Source organism: Petromyzon marinus, chromosome 47 (assembly GCF_048934315.1).
Source record: "Petromyzon marinus isolate PM22_M1 ecotype Great Lakes invasive population chromosome 47, UKy_Petmar_22M1.pri1.0, whole genome shotgun sequence".
NCBI classification, from domain to species: Eukaryota; Metazoa; Chordata; class Hyperoartia; order Petromyzontiformes; family Petromyzontidae; genus Petromyzon; species Petromyzon marinus.
The window spans coordinates 6,284,525-6,306,071 of NC_133713.1; the positions used below are offsets into that span (position 1 = coordinate 6,284,525).

General features: G+C 46.9%; 1 protein-coding gene across 3 annotated transcripts in view; it reads right to left on the reverse strand.

Moving 5' to 3' along the window:
* COL4A6 (collagen type IV alpha 6 chain) overlaps positions 1–21,547 on the reverse strand; it is a 186,591-nt gene that overhangs the window by 13,356 nt on the left and 151,688 nt on the right. For all 3 annotated transcript variants that reach the window (XM_076074332.1, XM_032971838.2, XM_076074331.1), the window contains exons 30-43: positions 18,424–18,594; positions 15,880–16,023; positions 14,777–14,893; positions 13,334–13,515; positions 11,970–12,033; positions 9,224–9,298; positions 8,312–8,419; positions 7,872–7,979; positions 6,563–6,634; positions 5,833–5,958; positions 4,118–4,126; positions 3,143–3,256; positions 2,423–2,584; positions 1,237–1,335 (exon numbers count right to left, since the gene is read on the reverse strand). In XM_076074332.1, the coding sequence (XP_075930447.1) occupies positions 1,237–1,335; positions 2,423–2,584; positions 3,143–3,256; positions 4,118–4,126; positions 5,833–5,958; positions 6,563–6,634; positions 7,872–7,979; positions 8,312–8,419; positions 9,224–9,298; positions 11,970–12,033; positions 13,334–13,515; positions 14,777–14,893; positions 15,880–16,023; positions 18,424–18,594 (1,551 nt within the window). The remainder of the gene's footprint in view (positions 1–1,236; positions 1,336–2,422; positions 2,585–3,142; positions 3,257–4,117; positions 4,127–5,832; positions 5,959–6,562; positions 6,635–7,871; positions 7,980–8,311; positions 8,420–9,223; positions 9,299–11,969; positions 12,034–13,333; positions 13,516–14,776; positions 14,894–15,879; positions 16,024–18,423; positions 18,595–21,547) is intronic.

Sequence of the window (21,547 nt, forward strand, 5' to 3'; positions counted from 1 at the left end):
AACATGAAGTAGAAAAGTGGTTTGGATACATCACAAAAAAATGCTGTTTTGTGATAATTGGCAATTAGAATTTGTTTTACATACGCACTCAATATATTGCCTGATTAGACTTTCAGAAGTTCAAAGAAGTTCCTTTCACCAAGCAAGCAACCAATTGGAGTATGATATGGAAAAGCAAATTCAGTGATATTTACCACGTCTTCCCCACGACAGAAACACGCCTCCAAACAGACTCTCACAAACACTCACAAACATCCAACCGTTTACATATTATGCCAAGACACAATCAAGAGCACCCATTCATTCATGAACAGCCACACATTCGCAAACACCAGTCAATCATATGACAAATACGTATATGAAGTATATTCCAAAATAAATATTATATTTGCCTACTGCCTTATTTGGCCTTGCAGACTCATACTTTCCAGCAGCAAGTCATCTAAGCAGCAAACTCTGGACTGGTTTCAAGTTTATGAGTCTCTTCAGCAGGGTGAGACCTGCAATAAGAAATGCTCTTCCACCACAGTATGAGAGAGTGCTTTTGCCAATGACATGTGGCAGCACATAAGCATTTGTCTAACAGGCCTGACTGCTGATGAGACTCATCATTTTCGATTTAAGTCATTTGCTTTAGTAATACAAATGCTGCTGGAAACTATTAATATGGACGGCCCATACGCCAACATGCACAAAGTAAGTTCTATTTTATGGGGAAAGACGGACTGCCCTGTCTGTTCATTGTTAATTCTTTAATAAACAGTTCCATTCATAACACATACATTCATACACACGCACTCAAATGGAAAAGCATTAAGCTCGTAAACACACCTAATTACCAATCCTCTTTTAAGATTGTGCGGGTTAGAGGAACTCCTTTGGGCATCTTCTGTTGCACAATAAGAGCAGCAACATAAAAACACAATGGTCCAACGAAGGAAGGGACAGAGACATGGGCAACGGAACGATGGCGCCAGACGGCAACGCTTCCGCACGTGCCATGGCACACATGGCATCATCATCGCATGATATCGAGCAGAGATTTCATGGATGCACAATAAGGATCGCCGACATGCCGATCAATGCAAAGCAATAGAATGCGTCAGGATACACAAACACACACATATATATAAAACATTGTGATATATATACACTGCCAGCATTTTTTGAAGTTTTGTGGAAAATTACCGGAGGCGATTTTGCTTCGTGTGTGTTTTTGACGCGGGAGTTCCGTACCTGAATTACCCATGGCCCCTTTTGTTCCCGTGTATCCTGGGTCTCCCAAAAGGCCATCTCTGCCAGGGAATCCCATTTGGCCAGGGTCTCCTTTCAGACCTGGTCCGACACAAAGCAAACCGCGAACCGCTGCCGCGTGAGCATCGCACGCGCGTACGTATGCGGTGGCGCAGTGGTGAGCACGCCGTGCTACAGACCCGAGCTCCATACGTATCCACGTCCGAGCATCAGTGGCGAGTGATTTCTGAGTCATGGGCCAACCCCCTTTCCGGCCGACCTGCACTGGGCAGCGTGGTGAGGTATGGTCAGAATGACCTCCGTGAACCACACAGTATGGGGTGGGGGGGTGGGGGCGCACTAACCCAGCCAGTGCACATCCTGTGCAAATCTAAATTGCACTTTTGTAACTGTGTACAAATGTCACACGTTTTGAGTAAGACTGATGATTATGTTTTGATCGTGTATTATAATAATACTAATAATATAAATGCATTTTATTGAAGAGGCTTATTTGTAGCTGCGAGTGCAGTCCAGTACAATCGTATCTAGAAGTTCAATGAGCTCTATAAGTGGAAATAACACATTCCAATACCAAACTTTAGCCTGTTGGCATGAATGCTGGATGCGTCGTGCACGAGCTAGCAGCTAGCAAGGCAATTGCATCAGGCATTTAGTGCCACGCTAGTGAGACAATTTAATGTCTAACAGCAACAACAGTGGGTTTATCATAAAGCAGGGCAGACAAACTGTGTAATCGCAGTGTCACTATATAATTTAGGCCTAAACTTGCAGCAATTTGATTGTTGCGATTCAAGGTCGCGATTCCATTTAAGAATCGATTATCTTCATTCTATTCTAACCGTCTCATTCATATTTGTCTGCGCAGTTTCGTTTGCTTAGTTCACGCTGAGTATAACAATATCATGTCGCTGCGTGCAATTTTTATACATTGAAAACAATGGATTCTTACGTACCCATATTTTACGCATGTACCACCAAATGCAAAGATGTGCATTCTATGCATCGTTGCACTCTCAATATAAATACTCTTGCCCCATATGCAAACAAGCTCATCGGATTTTACTGGACATCTGTGTAAAAAGAGCTTCATAGCTCATCGAATTCCTCCAAGATCAATACATATTCTGATTAAGATTTCGAACAGATATTAAAAGCGAGCGAGTACCCTTTTGCCCGGAAGGACCGGGAGGCCCCGGAATCCCAGGAAGACCGTCGTTCCCGCGGAATCCTGGCGGCCCTTGTCCTCCCGGTATTCCCGGGTATCCTGGTTCTCCCTTCTCGACCTGAAGGGACGGAAGTCCGGGCGCTCCGGGGGGCCCTGGGCGACCTGGACTCACGGACAACGACAGACGCTTCATCTCGACTGTCGCTCGGGTCGCTGTCACATCCAGGGCTTCATTTCAGCAGGAGCTACACTGGGCTGAGTTCCAGAAAATATATCCCCTGCCCTCCAGAAAGGGTTGTGGGAGGAGGAGCTGGTGGTCCAGGGGATTCTGAGTTTGGAGGACGTCAGAAAATATTCCGTGAGAAATTTAGCCCACCAAGTATGTTGCATTTTATTATGTTACAGCGCACAGCATCCACTTATTATTATTATTATTCAATATTGAGCGACATGGGTAGCAAAGACAAAGATTCCCCGTATAGACTTACCAGGCTGTTGGGGCAAGGATAGTCTCATTTGCAAGAGTTACCTGGGGCATTTGTCTGGCAGTAAGGGAGCGACAACCCTTTGCACAACGGCTCGCAGTATCAACCGGGGCGGCCTGTCGGATTCAAACCGCGAGCCTCTGCGGTACGCGGCACGCGGCGAGCACGCCACCGCTGGGCTGCAATGCAACCGCGTGCCACCGCGTGCCACCGCGTGCCACCGCGAGCGTCTTACCTGGAGGTCCGCTTGGACCGGGTGAGCCGACGTTCCCAGGCGGGCCAGGACGATCTCCGGTTATGAAGCCAGGTTGGCCCGGAGGGCCCGGGATGCCGGGCCGGCCATTCGGACCTAAGGGGTGAGAGGGTGCCGTTGAGCGTGAAGGCCGTTTGAACGGATCGTGCAGCGTTCAGCATAAAGCCTTAACTCGAACCTGGACGGCAAGGGGATTCGGGTTTCCCACCGAGCTGGTCTGACCGGGGTTTGAGCCGCAATCACGGAACTGGAATCTGGGTTTGGGTGGCAGGATTTGGCTTGTACAGAGATTTGTTGTAATTTTTTGATAACAGACCTGGCGCCAACTGAGAAAAATTCCCGGGTTTGTTGGTCCGTGGTGAAACAGGTGGCGGCAACCCTGCCCATAATGCAACTGTGAGTACAGGCAGAAGAGCCCTTTTGTCCATCTACTGCTGGATGAGGGCCTCCCCACACTGTGCGGGTCATCAACAATCCGGTCATAGCGGGTTGGTGAAGGTGGGGGATGCATAGACATGGCAGCGTAGAAGTACAGTGCAACAATAATAATACTCTCATTCTATATAGAGTAATTCATGTTAATAGCATCCCATAACACCGTACATTAATTATATGACCAAATCCCAGAAACAGCCACTACACAGCAAATGAAAAACCCCTTCTACCAAAGCAAAATAAAAAATGAATACACAAATTCAGAAAATGCCACCAAAACAAAAACATCTCAAACAACAAAAAAAGGTGACCACAACAAAATAAATGGTTGCGGCCCCATTACCCTCCGCCGGTTACCATGTGGTTCCAACCCGAGCAATGAACGGACAATACTATCGTGAAAAATTATAAAGCGGCAGCCCCTCGTTGTGCTCCACTGGAGCAGCCAGGCTGCCGGAAGGACCGGAAGATTTTGGCAGCGCCGGCGTTTGGCAGCTGGTGAAAGAGGGTCGCCTGGCTTACCGGTGCACCCTGCGGCAGAGGGTGGTGGGTCCCGGGCAGAGATGCGGCGAGTGGGGAGACGGAAGGACGAGGACGGGTGGATGGAGTGTGTGTGTGCGTGTGTGCGCGCGTTTGTTTTAATGTACACCGGGCAAAGAGGGGCATGAGAGAAAAAGAAAAAAAAAAGAGAGACACGGCCAGCGTTGTGAACCACGAGACTCGGCACACGGGTGATGCCGTGAACATGCCGCCGGCACGCCAACCGATCAGTTTAAGAGGACGGTTGCAACGGACGCCGCTATTCTACGTCTCCGTAGGTAATCGACGAACACGTTAAACAAACAAACAAAACAATCTGCGTTATAAACGTGTTCTGCAAAACCCCACATTTTTGTTTTATTCGGGCCAACACCACTCACTTGCCGTGCAAAATATTAAATGAATTATTGCGCCCCCTCCCCCCCCCCCCAATAAAATACAAAAGTCTATTTTTAAACGTTTTGCATTGTGTACAGTCTGGAGGCTACCCACATGCCAAATTTCAAGTTTGTTGCATGTCGGGAAGTATGCTAAACATTTCGAACAGACACACACATTCACAAATTTCCCTTTTATATATATATAGATGTAATAATTTGTAAAATGTATTTGATTCAAAGGAAAATAAAAAACGCTTCATATCACGTGACAATACTCTGAAGGTGAATGAGCCTTAATTTCTGAAGGAATACTTGTGGGAAAGGCAAAAACATAGAATGATTAAGGTGACAAAATTAGACACTTCGAAAATGAAAGAACCCAGGGACAAAATTTTAAGAAATGCAAATGAGGCATGCAGTCCAGTGCACACATTTCTTTGAACTGAGCAGAACATGACTGTGAGATGATGAGTAATTCACGTTACAGCAAAGGACTTCAAAACAAGGGCAGTTGTTGGGATATTTTACCGCTGCCATTAATTTATTGTATTACTTCATTTGACAGACAAGTGCTTTGTTAGCTCATTCGCAAAACACTTGTGAGCACCAACATTTCTATAGCTAAGGGTCCGGCAATGCAAAATTTACACTTGAAAGCTCAACATTAAATTCACTGGAAGTATATGTGATATAAAAATGTCTGTGAATGTGTGCTCATTTGCAAGTAGCATGTAACAATTCAGCCAATCCAACCCACCTACCTGATGATGAATTTTCACGATTCAAGTCAATAATTCATTATTATTTTTGTCTCACTTGGTACAATTGTTTAGTCCGTGTCATATTTTCCATCAGTGTTGTCTCGTTTCATTCCGTCCGCCCAAGCGCAACGCTTAGCATATCGTTTGCGCACACAATCTGTATGCACCGACATTTTCATAATTCCCAAATGCCCAAGACAATGCTCGTGTCGTTACTGTACGATTCAATTTTGATCAGTCAATCGATTAATTGTGACGCAGTCTCTATGCACATTTACAAATGTATGTACAACAAGACTACGACTTATTGTAGTGTGTCTTGCTAAAGGCACATGGGAGGCATATGGACGTTATCAAATACACACGAAAGTTTACGCAAAAGCCGTGAACCCCACAGGGTGGACAAGTCCCGTGTATTTGTGCAACCAGGGTGAGAACTCCAGATAGCGGGATAGGAGTCTCATTTGCGGGAGTGACCGGGGGGGGGGGGGGGAGGGGGGGGGTCACCAAAATGACAAAAGCAAAAAAAGCGAGTAAAGTAAAAGGACTGCCGTACCTGGGTCGCCCTTGGACCCTTTGAGGCCTGTTGGCCCGAGCTCGTTACCCCCTCTGCCTGGCTCCCCCTCCATTCCCTTCAAGCCTGGGAAGCCTGGTGGCCCGGGCAGACCTGGCTCAGACGGACCTGAGGAGAAGAAGAAGAAGAAGACGAGGACACAGGTAACAGTCAGGGGAGAAGAAACACGACTGTGGGTGGGCCAGGATGGCGGGTGAGGGCCCTAGGTTTGCCACCTCTCGAGGTACAAACAACCGGGACATTTCATGGGAAGAAGAATGTCTCGCGATAGCGGGGCGAGGAGAGAACTGCGCGTAAATGCATTGTATCGGGTCACGTGTTATTGCTCAAGTGGAACGTCTGCTGGACATGTGTGCAAAAGAGCTTTACAGCTCATCGGATTCCTCCAGTATGAATGAACATTGTGATTATGATTTTGAAGTGACAAAAATGGAGACTTCTTTTTTTTAATGTCCCTGGGAAGACTCGCAGATTTCCCAGGACAGCGACTCCAACGGGAGGACGATCCGGGGAAAAAAAGACCAGGACACGTGGCAACTGTTGTTGGGCCTGAGAACCTGCTCAGCATGGGCGTACCTGACCACACGTTGATGGGGAGAGTACCGAATGTAATTGATTTGAATCACCATAATAATGTACAGCCGTTTGTTAATCCACTGGTGGATGAACGCCTCCTCAGACCGTAATAGAGTCAAGCGAACAAGGGCATTACCTTGTGCCCCTGGAGGGCCCTTGGGTCCTGGAAGCCCATTCAAGCCATGGAGGCCCGGAGCCCCAGGGAAACCTACAAACAAAACCACAACATTGTAAATTATTTTAAGATTTTAAAACAGAGCCCAGGGTATGCGCTGGGCTATTGTAGAGCGGATAAGGCAGCTTTGGGACTCATGAGCTGAATTGGCCAAATATATCCATTCATAGGTCGTTAGTTTATCTGTCATTTTCCATTGCTCACATGCACTGCATATATATTAAGCTTTCAAATGGTGCATCATTCATTCAAACCAATGGAATGATCTAGTATGAGTTATCTGGATGTCCATACCTACAAACGTGTATCCTGTACATACATACGTTAGTCACTCATTATGTTGATATATATAATCTCTTACAGCACAGGTGGTTCAGCAGTAAAGTTCAGCGGCTTATAATTAGAAGGTTGCGAGTTCAAATCCTAGCAGGGGGTAAACTTAGCCCGTCATCCCTCGGGGTCATTAAATGAGCAGCACGGTTTTGGGAAGTTAACAGCGGTTGTCATATAGATAGACTCGCCCTGGCCATAGGAATATAAACATTCCACCACTGGCTACGGGGTGTAAACGGGAGATGAGCAACCGGCTCAATGCTCAATTGCGCAGGAAAAAAAAAACACTTGGACTTTGAATGATCTCTTTCAGATAAATGTCAGAAAGCCAGAGCGCCACGGTAAGGCATGCGAGTGAGGTCACCGTCAATGAGTGTAAACTAAACTACGAAACTAAACTAAATTTTGATTTAAAGCTTTCGTGACTGCAGTAATTCATATTCTTAGTTTTTTCGGTAAAGTCACGTTGAAGAGAAACAACATATATATTTTATTATTTTGTTGTTTCTCTTCAACGTGACTTTACCGAAAAAACTAAGAATAGAAACTAAACTATTTTTTATTTTACCAAGTAAGGTCTACTGAGCTATAAAGTTCTCTTTCAGAGGCGACCTGGCTATTACAAATAATAGCTCAACAAAGTGGGCTATCATTGCATGTACATTTACACAAGCCAAATACTCTGAACGCATGTTTCTGAACGCGGAAGGAAAAACCGGAGGATCCGGAGAAAAATTTACGTGACTATGGGTTAGAACATGCAAACTCCAAATATAAAGGCGTCGTGAGGGTAGGGATGGAACCCACGCCCTCCTGCATACCAGGTGAGGGAGTTCACATCTCGTTACAGTGAGATGTTAACAAAGTGCGCAACACACCCTTTGAGCACGATGTGCCGGACAGGGCGATATTTAGGACGCGCGGGACATGGACCCACCTTTCTGGCCGGGGCCTCCAGGAGACCCAGGGAAACCCGGATTTCCGGGTTGTCCATCCAACCCTGGCCGCCCGTCAAATCCGGGCATTCCCTTCAGCCCGGGGAACCCTGCAGAGAGAACACGATTGTGATCGCATTGCGTTTTTTTGTTTGATGTCGTTGATCGATTGAAAAAAATACCAGTAACAGCAGCGGTTCACAAACAATGTCCACAAAAGTTACGTACTCAAAGCGTTACTGATATATATATACTTCCGCTTCCAAATCTTCACGTGAAAATAAAATATTTTTTTAATCTGATGCACCACTAAGCAGATAAAACCTGGCGAGACCAAAGGGACATTTGGTGGTGCAGGGCCCACTCAAGCGGCCCCCCCTGGCGCCAGCGGCGCTGTGACGCGGCTTTGGAGCGAAGTCTGCTCGGAGCGGGGCCTACACACCAGGTTGGCCAGCTCGCCCCGGGTCCCCGCGAAGTCCATTTTCACCGCAGGCGCCCTGCTGGCCATCGCTGCCCCGATCTCCGGGCGGTCCGAAAGAAAAACTATCTCCTGGGGGAAAGGCGGCGACACGAGCAGAGGTAAAAGCGGAAACGCGAGGGGATCAGGCGAGACAAGAACAGACGATGAGAGTGAAACTTGAGCGTGGCCAGCAGACTAGAACGGCGGCAGAAGTGTTACACAAGCAAAGCGGTCAGTCTTCCCCGCCACCCCCCCACCCTCGCATACAGCCGATGTCCGATAACACTGTAGGGCAAGAGCTGTAGTTTTACATCGAGGTGGCCAAACCAAATGATTGCGTCAGGAGCCGCGGAGTGGTGATTCATCGCTGGGACGATGCCTCATCCTTGGTGATTGTCAATTGGGCTTTGAGTCGTTCCATGCTTCATGGTTCTATTCTAGGTGGTGACCACAGTCACACAGCAACGCACACTGCTGGAGGGTTTTGAAATCTCCATTTGCTTCATCGCTGTACTTTATTGCGTTTGGGTTGCTGTTTCCAAGTCACGCTTGCAAATAACCCTTTACCACACCATTGTGTGCTATATTTAAGCCTATTATAATTCCAATTGGCATGTATGTTGAACTTCTTTTGCACCGTACGTAGTCAACTGTGCTTACCGGAAGTGCAGGGGAAGGACAACAAACTAAATACAAAAATCAGTTCTAAAGAAATTAGTCTTCAATCTAGATGATTTTAAAGTGCAGTGGCCATCTTTGTTCTATGGCTAGCCAAAAGCCACTGTGAAGTTGACCAGAGTTCGCATGATGGTTTATGCTCCTTGATGAGAAATGTTCCATATGGTAACAGATTGTATCGAAATCAGCACAGGGATGTGATATATGAATTCTCACCATCCACACCACGATTTCCTTTCTCTCCTTTGCGGCCTGGTGGCCCAGGGAATCCCGTGGCATCACCAGGATCACCTGATAAAAGCAAGATCAAACAGTCGCACGTTAGACTCAACATTGCAGGATATGACATCATCATCACCATCACCCCGAAACAATCCACTGCCGGATCAAGGCCTCCCAAAGCCACTGCCACATCTCTCAGACCTGCGATGCTAAATAATCCACCTGGTACTCGCACACGAGCTGATTTCATCGCTCCATCTCTGCGGTAAGAGCAGGCTTGACCATGCTACCTCCCTTGGCTGCCACTCTCTTATTTATATCAACCGCAGGCCAGCATCCGTGACAGCGATGTGTGCCGTCCCAACCCGCCGACTTATCTAGACGGTGAGAGTGACGAGCACGTGCTCCTTCCGTCTCAGCGTAATCCCCAAGCGTGCACCTATTCATGCAAGCTACTTTGGCATGCCCTTCAGCTTTTATTTTCTAATACAGATCGGTATAGCAACTAAAACATAATATAATAATCATATATCCTTGGAAGCAAACTGTTTCTCAGATACAAGATAATATGTATATAATTTTTTTTACTGGACATCTGTGAAAAAAAAGCTTCATAGCTCATCGGATTCCTCCAGTCTAAATAAAGATTCTGATTCTGAAACGACACAGAACCTAATTCTAGATTTGAAGCTTGCGTGACTGCAAGGATTCATACTCTTTGTTTTTTTTCGGTAAAGTCACAGAACCTGCAGACATGTTATGCAATGTACGGAAGATGTGCACAAATTCTTACTCCGGGTCCATGATGTAACCGCTCATTGACTGATGCGATTGAGAAGTTACTTTCCTATTTTTGGTGCATCATTGAGAAATTGGCCAGTTTACTTAAACAGAGGCAATTTAAAAAACAAAAATTCTTCCATATTTATATTAAAACTTTTCCTATTGGCGTCATGTGAAGAAAACGAGATCATCGCTATTCATTCTGAACTCTCGCACCACGCCACGTCAGACAATGGCCTCCGAAAGTTGATAACAGAGTTCCGTGTAGCCTATCCTGCGCTTTGTATTGCAATCCCTTCTTGGCCTTGCCCCACCGTGCCTCGCTTCGTTTCATGTCCCCTCCTGTCCGCTCCACTCTCAATCTCTCCTCCTCCTCACCGTTCCCCCCTCTCCTTGTGCACAATCACCGCTTCCCGCTCCTTTTCCCTACTCCCCCCGCTGCACTGGAACAAGCTTCCCCGTCCACATGAAGCGAGAAGCACCCTCCCCATCGAGTTTCCGCTCCTCCCTCAAGACCCCCTCCTCTTCTCCCCTGGCCCATCATTCCCTCCACCCCTAGGCACCCACCGTGATTCCCGTACCCACTAAACCTCCCTCCCCATACCCCATCCCTATTCACCGTTTCACTTTTAGCTACCCTCATTATACCAATCATAATCCTTGTAAAGCGCCTTGGGTAAAGCGCTGTATAAAGATAAGATAAGATATCTCACCACTAACCTCGGGAAAAAACACGACGAGGAAGGAGACTATCTGTCGGGTAACATCTACAAAATTTTATTTTGATGGTGACTTAATACAAGCGTATAACAATGGCGGTTCTTCGGGAAGCGCTAATGGTGGCTTGCCGAATGCAACATTAGGCTGAGGGCGTTAACAATGTGTTGTGTGTTGTTTGAAATCGTGGTGCCCATCTCTGACCAGCCGACTCTGATGGCAAAGGTGGGACAAGCCGTAAGAAGGCAGAAAAACCACAGCGGGAGAAGAAAGGTAATGAAGATCGAGGGAACAGGGTGGAGACCAAGATGCAGATCTAGGCATCGAGGGGTGGTTTTAAATGGTGAACCAGGCAGGACTGTGTAGTGAACGAGGGCACCGCGGTGGCGAGATGTCAACTCCCTCGCCTCATATGCAGGAGGTCATGGATTCTATCCCAACCCTGACCATGCCTATATATTTTTGCATGTTCTCCCCGCGATAGTCGTGTGGACTTTTTTTTTCTCGGTCCTCTGGTTTTTACCTCCAAATGTAGAATCAACGTGCGTTTAGGGTATTTGACTGCTATACATTTCCACGTGATAAGTCACTTAGTTGAGCTATTATTTGTGGCCAGGTCGCTCCTAAGAAAGAACCACATAGCTCAGTGGGCCTTACCCGGTAAAATAATAATATTGTTTAAGTTATACTTTAAATTAAAAAAGGTGTTTAGTTTAATAGTTTAGAACAGGGGTGGGGAACATTTTTTGTGCCAAGGGCCATTTGGATATTTCTAACATCATCATCCGCGGGCCATACAGAATTATCAAAGTAAAAATGAGCCTGTTATATTTGGTTAAACATTGAATTAACTCACCCCTGATGTGATGGCTGGAACTGCTTCTATTTGGCGAGGCATATGATGATGCTAGCTGGTATTGACGATGTTGCTGCAACTCGCAACTGCTTTTACAGGTTTGCTCCTAGATTTATTGAATTTCGAGTCCCGCCTGCGGTTGCCTTGCAGGGCCACACCAAATGATTTTGCGGGCCCTATACGGCCCACGGGACGGACGTTCCCCACCCCTGGTTTAGAAGATGGCCCAGGATAGGAGTGAGCGGTGAGAGAGGAGCAGTGGGAAGGCAGAGCCCACTTGAGCCGGGACAATGTCAGGGTGAAGAAGAAGACAACGATCACAAATACTGGCAAGCGTCGACAAGCCTGGAGGTCAAAGTGCAACGTGCGACCGTGCGTTCGGACCTTTGATGCCAGGCGATCCTGGGAAACCTGGTTGCCCTGCAGGGCCATAGCTGCCCGGCTGCCCCTGAAAATGTAAGGGCGCACAATTAGCGAGCACACAACGCAGTTAATTGGGAAAGGCGATAATGTTGCGGGAACCTCCTCGCGGAGAGATTTTTGTTTTCCCATACGGCGAACCGCGTGCGAGATGCACAGCGTAACAGACAGACAGACGCTTGTGCATGATATAAACATTTTACGTGAAACAATTTTTTTTAGATTAAAAGCCTGCAGCCGGTCCATTGCTTTATCCTGAGGCTACAACAGCATCAGCTATAAATGTTCCCAATTTATTTTGTTCATGCAAGTGTACAGAGAAAAAAAGGCTACGCGCAGTCTACAAGAAACAACACCATGCTCCACAGGCAGTGGTCATGCAAGTGGTCCAGTGCGCTGAATTAATCACAGCTCGCTCCCTCAACCCCTCACTCAGCGTGGATCATCATCAGCGAGCCCCTCTGGACACAGTTTTATACCAGAGGGCGCTGGCAAAACATTCCCGCGATGGCTTCAGCTTCTCAAGACAAATGAACTCGGAAAATGGAGATGCACTGTTTTATTTTTATGGAGGGATATTTTTTGTTGGGCTTTATCTCACTTCTCGTATTTAGACAGCAGCCATCCCACGGGTAAAATGGGATTTCTAGACAGCAAGAGGAGCGGTTGTGACGACCATGGGATTAGCACTCCTATTCATGCCACGCATATCACTTGATATCGCCACAGCCGTGTGTATAATGCACTGCGCACAGCCTTTGTTTAGACCACCAGCTCAAACAGCAAAAAATTGTGGCTGTATTATTTTAGGCAGAAGCAGGACAATGAAACAACCAGGGATTTATTTCTTACTGAATATTTTTCTAGACATTGATAGACTGAGGATCGTGGCACGTGACCAGGAGTAGACACAGCCATAGCGAGAGGGATACTGGATGAGGTGTGGCGGGTGTGGAAATATTTTTCCAGTTGGCCGATTCAGACTGACCCACCTGAAATTAAGCACTTGTGAAAACTGTATACTGGTTTCATCTTTGTTCGGAATAAACTAAAACTAAAAAAATATGTATTTTTAGCAGGTATTAAACCAGGTAAGGCCCACTGATCTATGTAGCTCATTTCAGAAGCGACCTGGCCACAAATCATAGCTCAATGAAGTGGGTTATCATCGTGTGGACATTTATGGCCACGGAGAGAACACGCAAACTCCAAATATACAGGTGTCAGGGTCGGGATCGAACCCACGACCTCCTGTATACCGGGCGAGGTGGTTAACATCTCGCCATCCTGGCACAGCCATCCCCTGCCGCCCGTCGCCCCCCACGTACCTGCTCCCCGACCAAGCCTGGGAAACCCACGATGCCGGGGCTGCCTCTGGGGCCAGGGAACCCAGGGGAACCGGGGCCACCTTGGCGGCCAGGGTCTCCGGGGGGACCTTTACTGAAATTGGGGCTGCCTGGGCGGCCTGGGGACCCGGGGCTTCCAGGGAAACCGGGCATGCCTTCATCACCTGTCGGGGTGGCAGGTTACGGAGGCGGGGGGGGGGGGAGGGAGAAAAGAGAAAGGGAGGGGCGGTGATGAGGGGGGGGCGGTGATGGGGCGGCGATGAGGGGGGGGCGGTGATGAGGGGGGGGCGGTGATGAGGGGGGGGGGCGGTGATGAGGGGGGGGCGGTGATGAGGGGGGGGCGGTGATGAGGGGGGGGCGGCGATGGGGGGGGCGGTGATGAGGGGGGGGGCGGTGATGAGGGGGGGGGCGGCGATGAGGGGGGGGCGGTGATGAGGGGGGGGCGGTGATGAGGGGGGGGGCGGCGATGGGGGGGGGAGCGGTGATGAGGGGGGGGGGGCCGCGATGAGGGGGGGGCGGTGATGAGGGGGGGGGGCGGTGATGATGTGATATTAAAATCTCAACGACGCTTGGTTTTGAAGGTCGCACAACTGGATGTTTTAAAAAATGTGTTAACGGCCAGTTTACAATTATATTTATAATAATACGCTTGTTCGTGCGTACGTGTGCGTCGTTTGGGTGAGACGGTGAGAGGGGTGAATAATTGTAATTTCTTTTCGGCAAATATATATGATAAATCTATTTTTTCCATGTGCAATCATCAGTTCGTGAAATCATCAGAGTCTCGACAGATTTTCCATCCTTTTACCGCGGAAGTACCGCGGGTTCCTGCTTGTCGTTTGTAATAAACTCCAATAATTAACCAAGGAAAGTCTCAGTGAGCTAAGATAGTTTTTTTTTGCAGGAGGACCCAACATTGCAATGTTTGGCTATTGCCGTGAATGAGTGACTTCACCCCTTAGGGAGTGTCTGGAGAAAACCCCTAGTGTTCGAGGTGAAATCTTATGTTGAGTGAACTGAAGTTGAAAAACTGAGGCAATCTTTATTCATTCTGGAAGTACATTAAAGAACCAAACAAGGCGATCAAAATGTGAAATACAATTACACAATTACGCAGTATCAACTGGGAAGGGAAACCGGTAAAGCAATAATAGTTTTCATCCTCTTGGTTCTTTCGGTAAAGTCACGTAGAATGGAAATAACATAATAAAGATAAAACATAATAAAATAAAATTCTCACGACGTTTCGGCCACAACACAAGTAGCCTTCTTCAGGCGAAGGGACAGAACTGCCGGGACGACAGCGCTTCAATGAACATTGCTAAGCTTCGCAGCGTCTTTAAATATCGTGTCGAATTGGGAAAAAAAAAATATATGTACATCGCGAAAACCCTCAGCGTTTCCGTGTCAGCCACTTCGACTCACCCCTTGGTCCGGTGAAGCCCGGAACACCTGGCGAACCCGGATCACCCAGATCTCCACGTAGCTCAGATGGTAGAACATGTGTAAAATCTCCTGGCAGGCCAGGATCACCGCGATCACCTGCACAGACAAGACGAGTGGCCGAGTAACCACCAGTTCGTAAACCGAGACACCCCCAAAAGCAGGGTCACGTTCATTTGCAAGGCGATTGCCCAGAGATCTGCACTTTATTCATCGCATTTATTAGTGCCGTTATACAAAATCCCTTCAAAAAAAAAATCTGCGACGCTCGTCTGATTGCTTTTTCACGATTCCTAGATTTCGTACAGAACTTGGTTTCAAAGCGTTTAATGTAGACGTTGCTCCAAAGCTTTGGAACTCACCTCCCTGGGGATCGCCACTCTGCCATCACTTAAACTCTTCTAAACAGTCATCGTCGAGGTTGAAACGATACAAAAAATGCGGATGTACGTAATTGTTTTGTAGGACCATTTGTTTTTTTCTTTACTTGATATTTTTTTTTAATGTCACATCTTGTTTATTAACTCTTGCTGCCCGTGTCCATCTGCTGGCCGAGTCGAAAAATATCTGTGTAGCTCAATGGGTAATTTACTCGGAGAATAAAATTATGATTCTGATTCTGGTGACAAAAAACCGCAGCGAGAAGGGAATTATGCTGGCAATTCTTTCTGGGCCTTAATACTCATGCACGCATCTGAGGTGCACAGGAAACTGGGACCTATAATGGGAAGAAGAATTTCTCACGATACCTGTAGAGGAGAGATCCACATGTAAACGCTATGTCTGGAGCGGTGTATTATTTACGCACCTTACAACAACAAAAAATCCAGGACTTCTAATGTACAGCGAAGAGTGATATATTTCTCAGTACAGCTATTTAAACAAGAAGATGATCCTGGAAAAAAAACCCAGGACAGGTGGAAACCCCTCTGGGTCCAACAGTCAAGCAAAATATAAAGTCGAAGTGAGTTGATGGTCAAACGAGCATTGAGGCAGCATGATCATCTCCCGGTTAGAGTCCTGATGGCAGTTGTGCTCACTCTACATTCCTACAACGTCTATCCGGAGGACAATCAGGAACCCACCTTTTTGTCCACTGGGGCCAAAGGGACCTTTGCTGCCCCGGAATCCTGGTGGGCCGGGCTGCCCTTTTACCCCTTGGTATCCTGGGGAACCCTTCTGTCCAGGCATCCCAGGAAAGCCGTCCACACCAGGGCTACCTTGTGCACCTGCTCAACACAGACACAGACAGACACAAGGAGGCGGGTGTGGATGAAATGTTGCAAACGTACACAACGGATGCATTTCGGAAGCAGGACATTTTTTTGTCTCAAGTGTAATGTTGAATTGCGTTTGTGCAATGTTTTTGACTTCCTCTGTCACGTGGTTGTTTTTGCTCACGTTTCTATTTGCTTCATTGCTGCACTTAAATGCTTTTTCATGTGTGTATGTTGAACTTCTTTCGCACACCGCGCATAGCCAACCGTGCTAATCGGAGCTGCAGGGGAAGGACAGCAAACTAAAAACAAAAAGCAGTGCTAAAGAAATGACTTTTTAACCTAGATTTATGCTATTGCTTTTGTCATTTTGGTGATCCTGGTCACTCCTGCAAATGAGACTGTATCCTGGTCACCTGAGTTCTCACCCTGGTTACATAAATAAACTGGACTTGACCTCCCTCTGGGTATCACATTGTATGCGTAAACTTGCGTGTGTATTTCATACCGTCCGTACGCCTGTCTGTGTGCCTTTTTGCGAGACACACTGCAGTAAGTCGTGGTCAAATTTGAATCGTACAGTAACGACACACGCATTGGTCCCGTGCATTTTGAAATTATAAAAATATTGGTGCATACAGATTGTATGCAAATTATATGCTAAACATTACACTTCAAAACTCACTATGCAAAGATTCATGGGTATTGAATAGTGAATATACTGTGGTTCCATTTCCCACCGAATATATCTTTAGTTTGTTCATCCATCAGCTTATTGGCCTTCTGATGAATGTCATGAAAGGCCAGTTGAGAGAGTCTATGGTAACATCCCAGTAAACATTGAACGTTAGGCTAACGTTAGGCCAACGTTGTCCAACCGCACGCCAAAATTGTGCCAATAACGAAAGTTTCCTGGGATGGTACTTTGAGGGAGAGTATTCACCCCACTAGGCGATTTGATGAATTTATTGAGACACGTTTGTTTAAAATTACGAAATAAAATAATTGTGTTGCAACAGCAATGAAACAACACGATAAAAATAACAACAGAAGACGAAGAATGGTGTTCGGAAGCAGGTGTCTGAACTTCACGTAGATTTGCAAAAAGAGGCTCAATTAACATTTTATATTTTACGCCCTGTCTTTTGTAAAGAGTGACACCTATCCACAGAGCGGACAAGCAGCAGCTGGGGCCAATCGCCCAATTTACTGGGTCTAAGGGAAATATGTTTTTCTCTTTGAAACTTTTGAAATTTGTTCACGTAAACTAAATGTTATAAGATTGCATAGAACTCCCTTAAGTCACTGAAATTGAGGGAGCAGTTTTGAAGTTCTGCAGACATACATAAATTCAATACTATTCTATGGACATGGTTAAAAGAAAGGGTGTAGGACCTGCGGTTACTCGCTCACGCGACTATTTGTAGAGAGCCTCCACTTGAGGGCGCTCTAGAGAGTTCCTGTAGAGGGTATTTTGGCCTACTAACTAACGAACAATTTGTTTTTTTTTTTACCACGTAAGGCCCACTGAGCTATGTAGCTATTTTTCAGAAGCGACCTGGCTATCACAAATGATGGCTCAGCGATAGTGGCTTATCGCGTGGAAATTTATAACAGCCAAATATTCTAAACGCGTGTTGATTCAAAATGTGGAGGGGAAAACCGGAGGACCTGAAGAAAAATCCACGTGACCACGGGGAGAACATGCAAACTCCAAATATACAGGCGTCAGGGTCGGGATCAAACCCATGACCTCTTGTTTACCAGGTGAGGTGGTTAACATCTCGCCACCGCGGCGCCCCCACTCTTCCATGCTGGCCAGGGTTCCACTCACACTCTACCTCACCATGCGCGACCAGCCGATCTACCGCGGTGAACCCATTTATTCTGTTGGGTCGCCGCAAGTGGATGGATTTAAGAATTCCACTGCAACACCGGGAGACCGAATCAATTAGGACCTCTGGATTTCAAATGTAAACTACTATTTTTTATTTCACTAGGCAAGGCCCACAAAGCTACACAGCTCTTTTTCAGGAGCGACCTGGCCACAAATTATAGCTCAACCAAGTGGCTTTTCACGTGGGAATTTATAGCAGGCAAATACTCGAAACGCATGTTTGTAGTGTGTCAACTATCTAATAACCTCTATAGATGCAATTTACATTAACATCAGTGCCAGATTATCTTAGTAGTAAAAGTAGCATATGCTACGGGCCCGCACTTTTAAGGGCCCCGCGGTGTTTAAGATTAGCGATTTGTCGTATCATCTGGCTGTATAGCGAATGCAAAAATACAATTTCTTTAAGATGCAAGTTAACAATTTGTGTTTTAATATTTATGTGTTTTTAGAAATTTAGAGCCCCTTCATACTACTGGCCCTGCAATAGCTTAATCTGGCACTGATTAACATACCTTTCACACTAGAAGATCCAGGAACGCCATTTAACCCAGGGCTCCCTGGAGGGCCAGGAAAGCCCTTGGATCCTGGTTGGCCTGCAAACCCAGGTGGCCCTGGCAATCCCTTCATCCCGAAGGGGCCTGGAATGCCACTGTCACCAGGAGAGCCCTTCAGACCAGGCCTGCCTGCAGGTCACAGGGTTAGAGGTTAGTACACAGCATGGAAATATATTGCATGGCAACTATGAGTTGAACCAAAGGTTCATCTGATATGATACCACCAAATCAAACGAATGATTATTTACAAACTCTTTGTCAATCTACCGCTGGTAGAAGGCATCCCCCCCCCCCCCCCCCCATGCCACGTCGGTCATGGGGCTCTGTCCGACAATACTTTACTACGCCAGTCAATGTGAGTTGGCAAAGAGGGCGAGAGATCCATGAGCAGTTCACATATGCCTTGTCACTGATGTTAGCCGTGGCTAGGAATCGGACTCAGCATGCCAGGGTTCAGAGTGGAATATATCCAACCGTAGCACAACCGCAACAACCCAAATTAATAATTTAATCCTTGGCTGGATGTACAGCCAAGACTCAGCATCCATATTGAGATTTTTGTTCAAAACATTAAAGCCGGTGGAAAATTGGTTACAACAATGTATTGTCTTCCTCATGTTAAGTATGATAACATATTCCGAATAATTGTAATATATTTCTAATTTAATTAAATCATATTCTGCACGTTAATCTATTGCACGACATAAAGAATGTCGTATAAACAATGCAATAGTTCTATAATTAATGTTAGCAAAGACATTCTTAAATCAATATACCTTTCTACGCAATTCTATTCATCCATATGATCAAAGCAAAATGCATTTCGAGATAGGGCACCACATGTACGGCAATTTAGCTTGTGCAGTTGATGAGTAACGTACAAATTCACTTGCAATTTTAATGCTATGATCGTGCTTTGCTAAATGTAGCAAAATCCTACCGTGTCACAAAGACAAAGATTCCCCTCTTAGCCTTAGTAGACTTTCAGAGAAAGTGTTGTTAGCGAGCACCTATGAAGACCGGCACGGCACACGAGGGGGTGGGTGGCCAGCACCACGCCCGACCGCATTTGTCTCCCCAGTGGGGATGTTTACACACCACACAAGGTACTAATTTATAGCTGAGTTGACCTAGGGGAGGCCCAGGACCAGTTCAGATAATCGTCAGTGGTGTTAGCCGCAAGTGGGAATTGAACTCGGGTCGCCGGGTTCGTAGTGCAGCACGTTAACCGCTGCCCCACCGCTCCCCCTACCGTGTCACACACAGACACACTCACCAAAACTTAGGCCGGTATACATGTTAACTGGTCAATGCGAATTACACGTGACGTGCACCCTGCACCCCGACCATAACGAGCGCGTGGTCATTCGGCATGGAGGAATGCCCACGGGCTCACGTTGGCAGTGGTGAGTTAAGTGGAGAAACGTCGAGACAAGGAGACGGTGGAGTGAGGACACGGACAGATCGTGCATTACAAGTGGCAGTCTCGGCCCCCCGTGAGCGATCCCGTTTAGCGGTCCCCTTCGCAAGAGCAATCTCTGTGGATTTAACAACGCGACCACGTCGGAGGCGCGCCGCTCGCATCGCGCCTCGCATGCACGTCTTGCGATCGCCACGTCGCACGTACAATGCTCTCGGGCCTTATCGGAATGTTGATTTAGACTGGAACGAAGAATCCGCTTTTTCGCAGACGTCCAGTATGAGCGGGTCAGCAAGTCAATCCAGACCGCCAGCTCAAGAGCTGAACGTGTGGCCGCATTTGTTGCTCGGACGCTGGGCTTAATCTCCAGTTTAACGTCGTCTAAACAAGAACCGTCAGCATTTAAGTTGCCCTTCAACGTTCCTCCGGTTTTGAAGACAGACCAAAGCAGTCGGCACATTCGCCCGTGACGTGACGGCTTGATTCGAATGGCTGTCGGGCAGCAGAGGGTTATAATTGAGAATTTTACATTGTACCTACACGGTCTATAACCCCGAAAAAACGAATAGTGAATAACATTGGTCGTGGAAGTCTACGTATAGCATTGAGAGCATTGTACGTGAAATGTGTTGATCACATGATGCTCGGCACGACGGATCTCAAGCCTTTCTGCTCTTCGTGAGCAACACATTTCTTTGCGTGCTGTTGAATCTATTTGTTTGCAGCCTGTTGTCGTGGGGTTTCTCTTGCATAACAATAAAGTGTCGGATTTCATCAAATCTCGGTGTTCCTGGCTCCAATCGCGATGCCAACGAAAACAACCAAGCGTGTTTGGTTGGGCGAATTGGGCGGCGCAGGAGCATTTAATCGCTTACGCTTGGCCACGAGAAAATGCGCAAAGCCGATTTGTCTTAGGGGCGAGTTTACCCCGCCAAACGAGACACGAAGCGTATAAAATGCGCTTGGCCCTTCGTGCACGAGGCAAAAAAAAACAAAAAAACATCAGCAGTTCCTCAAGAAGTGCATTGTGGTTCTTTTGTCTTAGTGCCGCTGTCCAATTGAGTCGAGCAGATGTGACCGAGCAACAGGGAGCAGTCTGTGTAACGTGCACGTCGGCGTCAATTGCAACAATCCAGACTCGTGGGTACTCCCGAGATGTGCATTTTGTTTTCCGTCTTGTTCAACCACGAAAGCAGGTTAATACATTGCAGTTAGGATACGATTTGAAAGCTTAGGTTTAATCGTAAAACGAGACCCTGTGCTCTACGTAAGCGCAATCGAGTCAGCGTGCGCGACAGCCAGGGAAGAGGATGCGTGCAAAACGGGTTAACTGGCGAGCAAGTTGCTCACTTTGCAGGGATTAAAAAAGAAATTACAGAAAATATTGTCCTGCAGGAACAAAGGATTGTAGGCCGTGACCAAGAGAGTGCACCCGCGTGTTAAACAAGATTGGTCAGAGAAGAATCGGTAATTCCCAAGCACACTATCACGTCACTCGCTATGCATTTCACCATTCCAGTTACGCGAGCCCGATTTGGCCTCGGTGTTGGACTAAGTCCGACAGTGAACGAAAAAGTCCCTTGTGTGTTTTCTAATTGATCAGAATGATTGTGCCCTCAAGATATGATGGCATGGTCGATTAATGTCACAGCTCACCTTGGC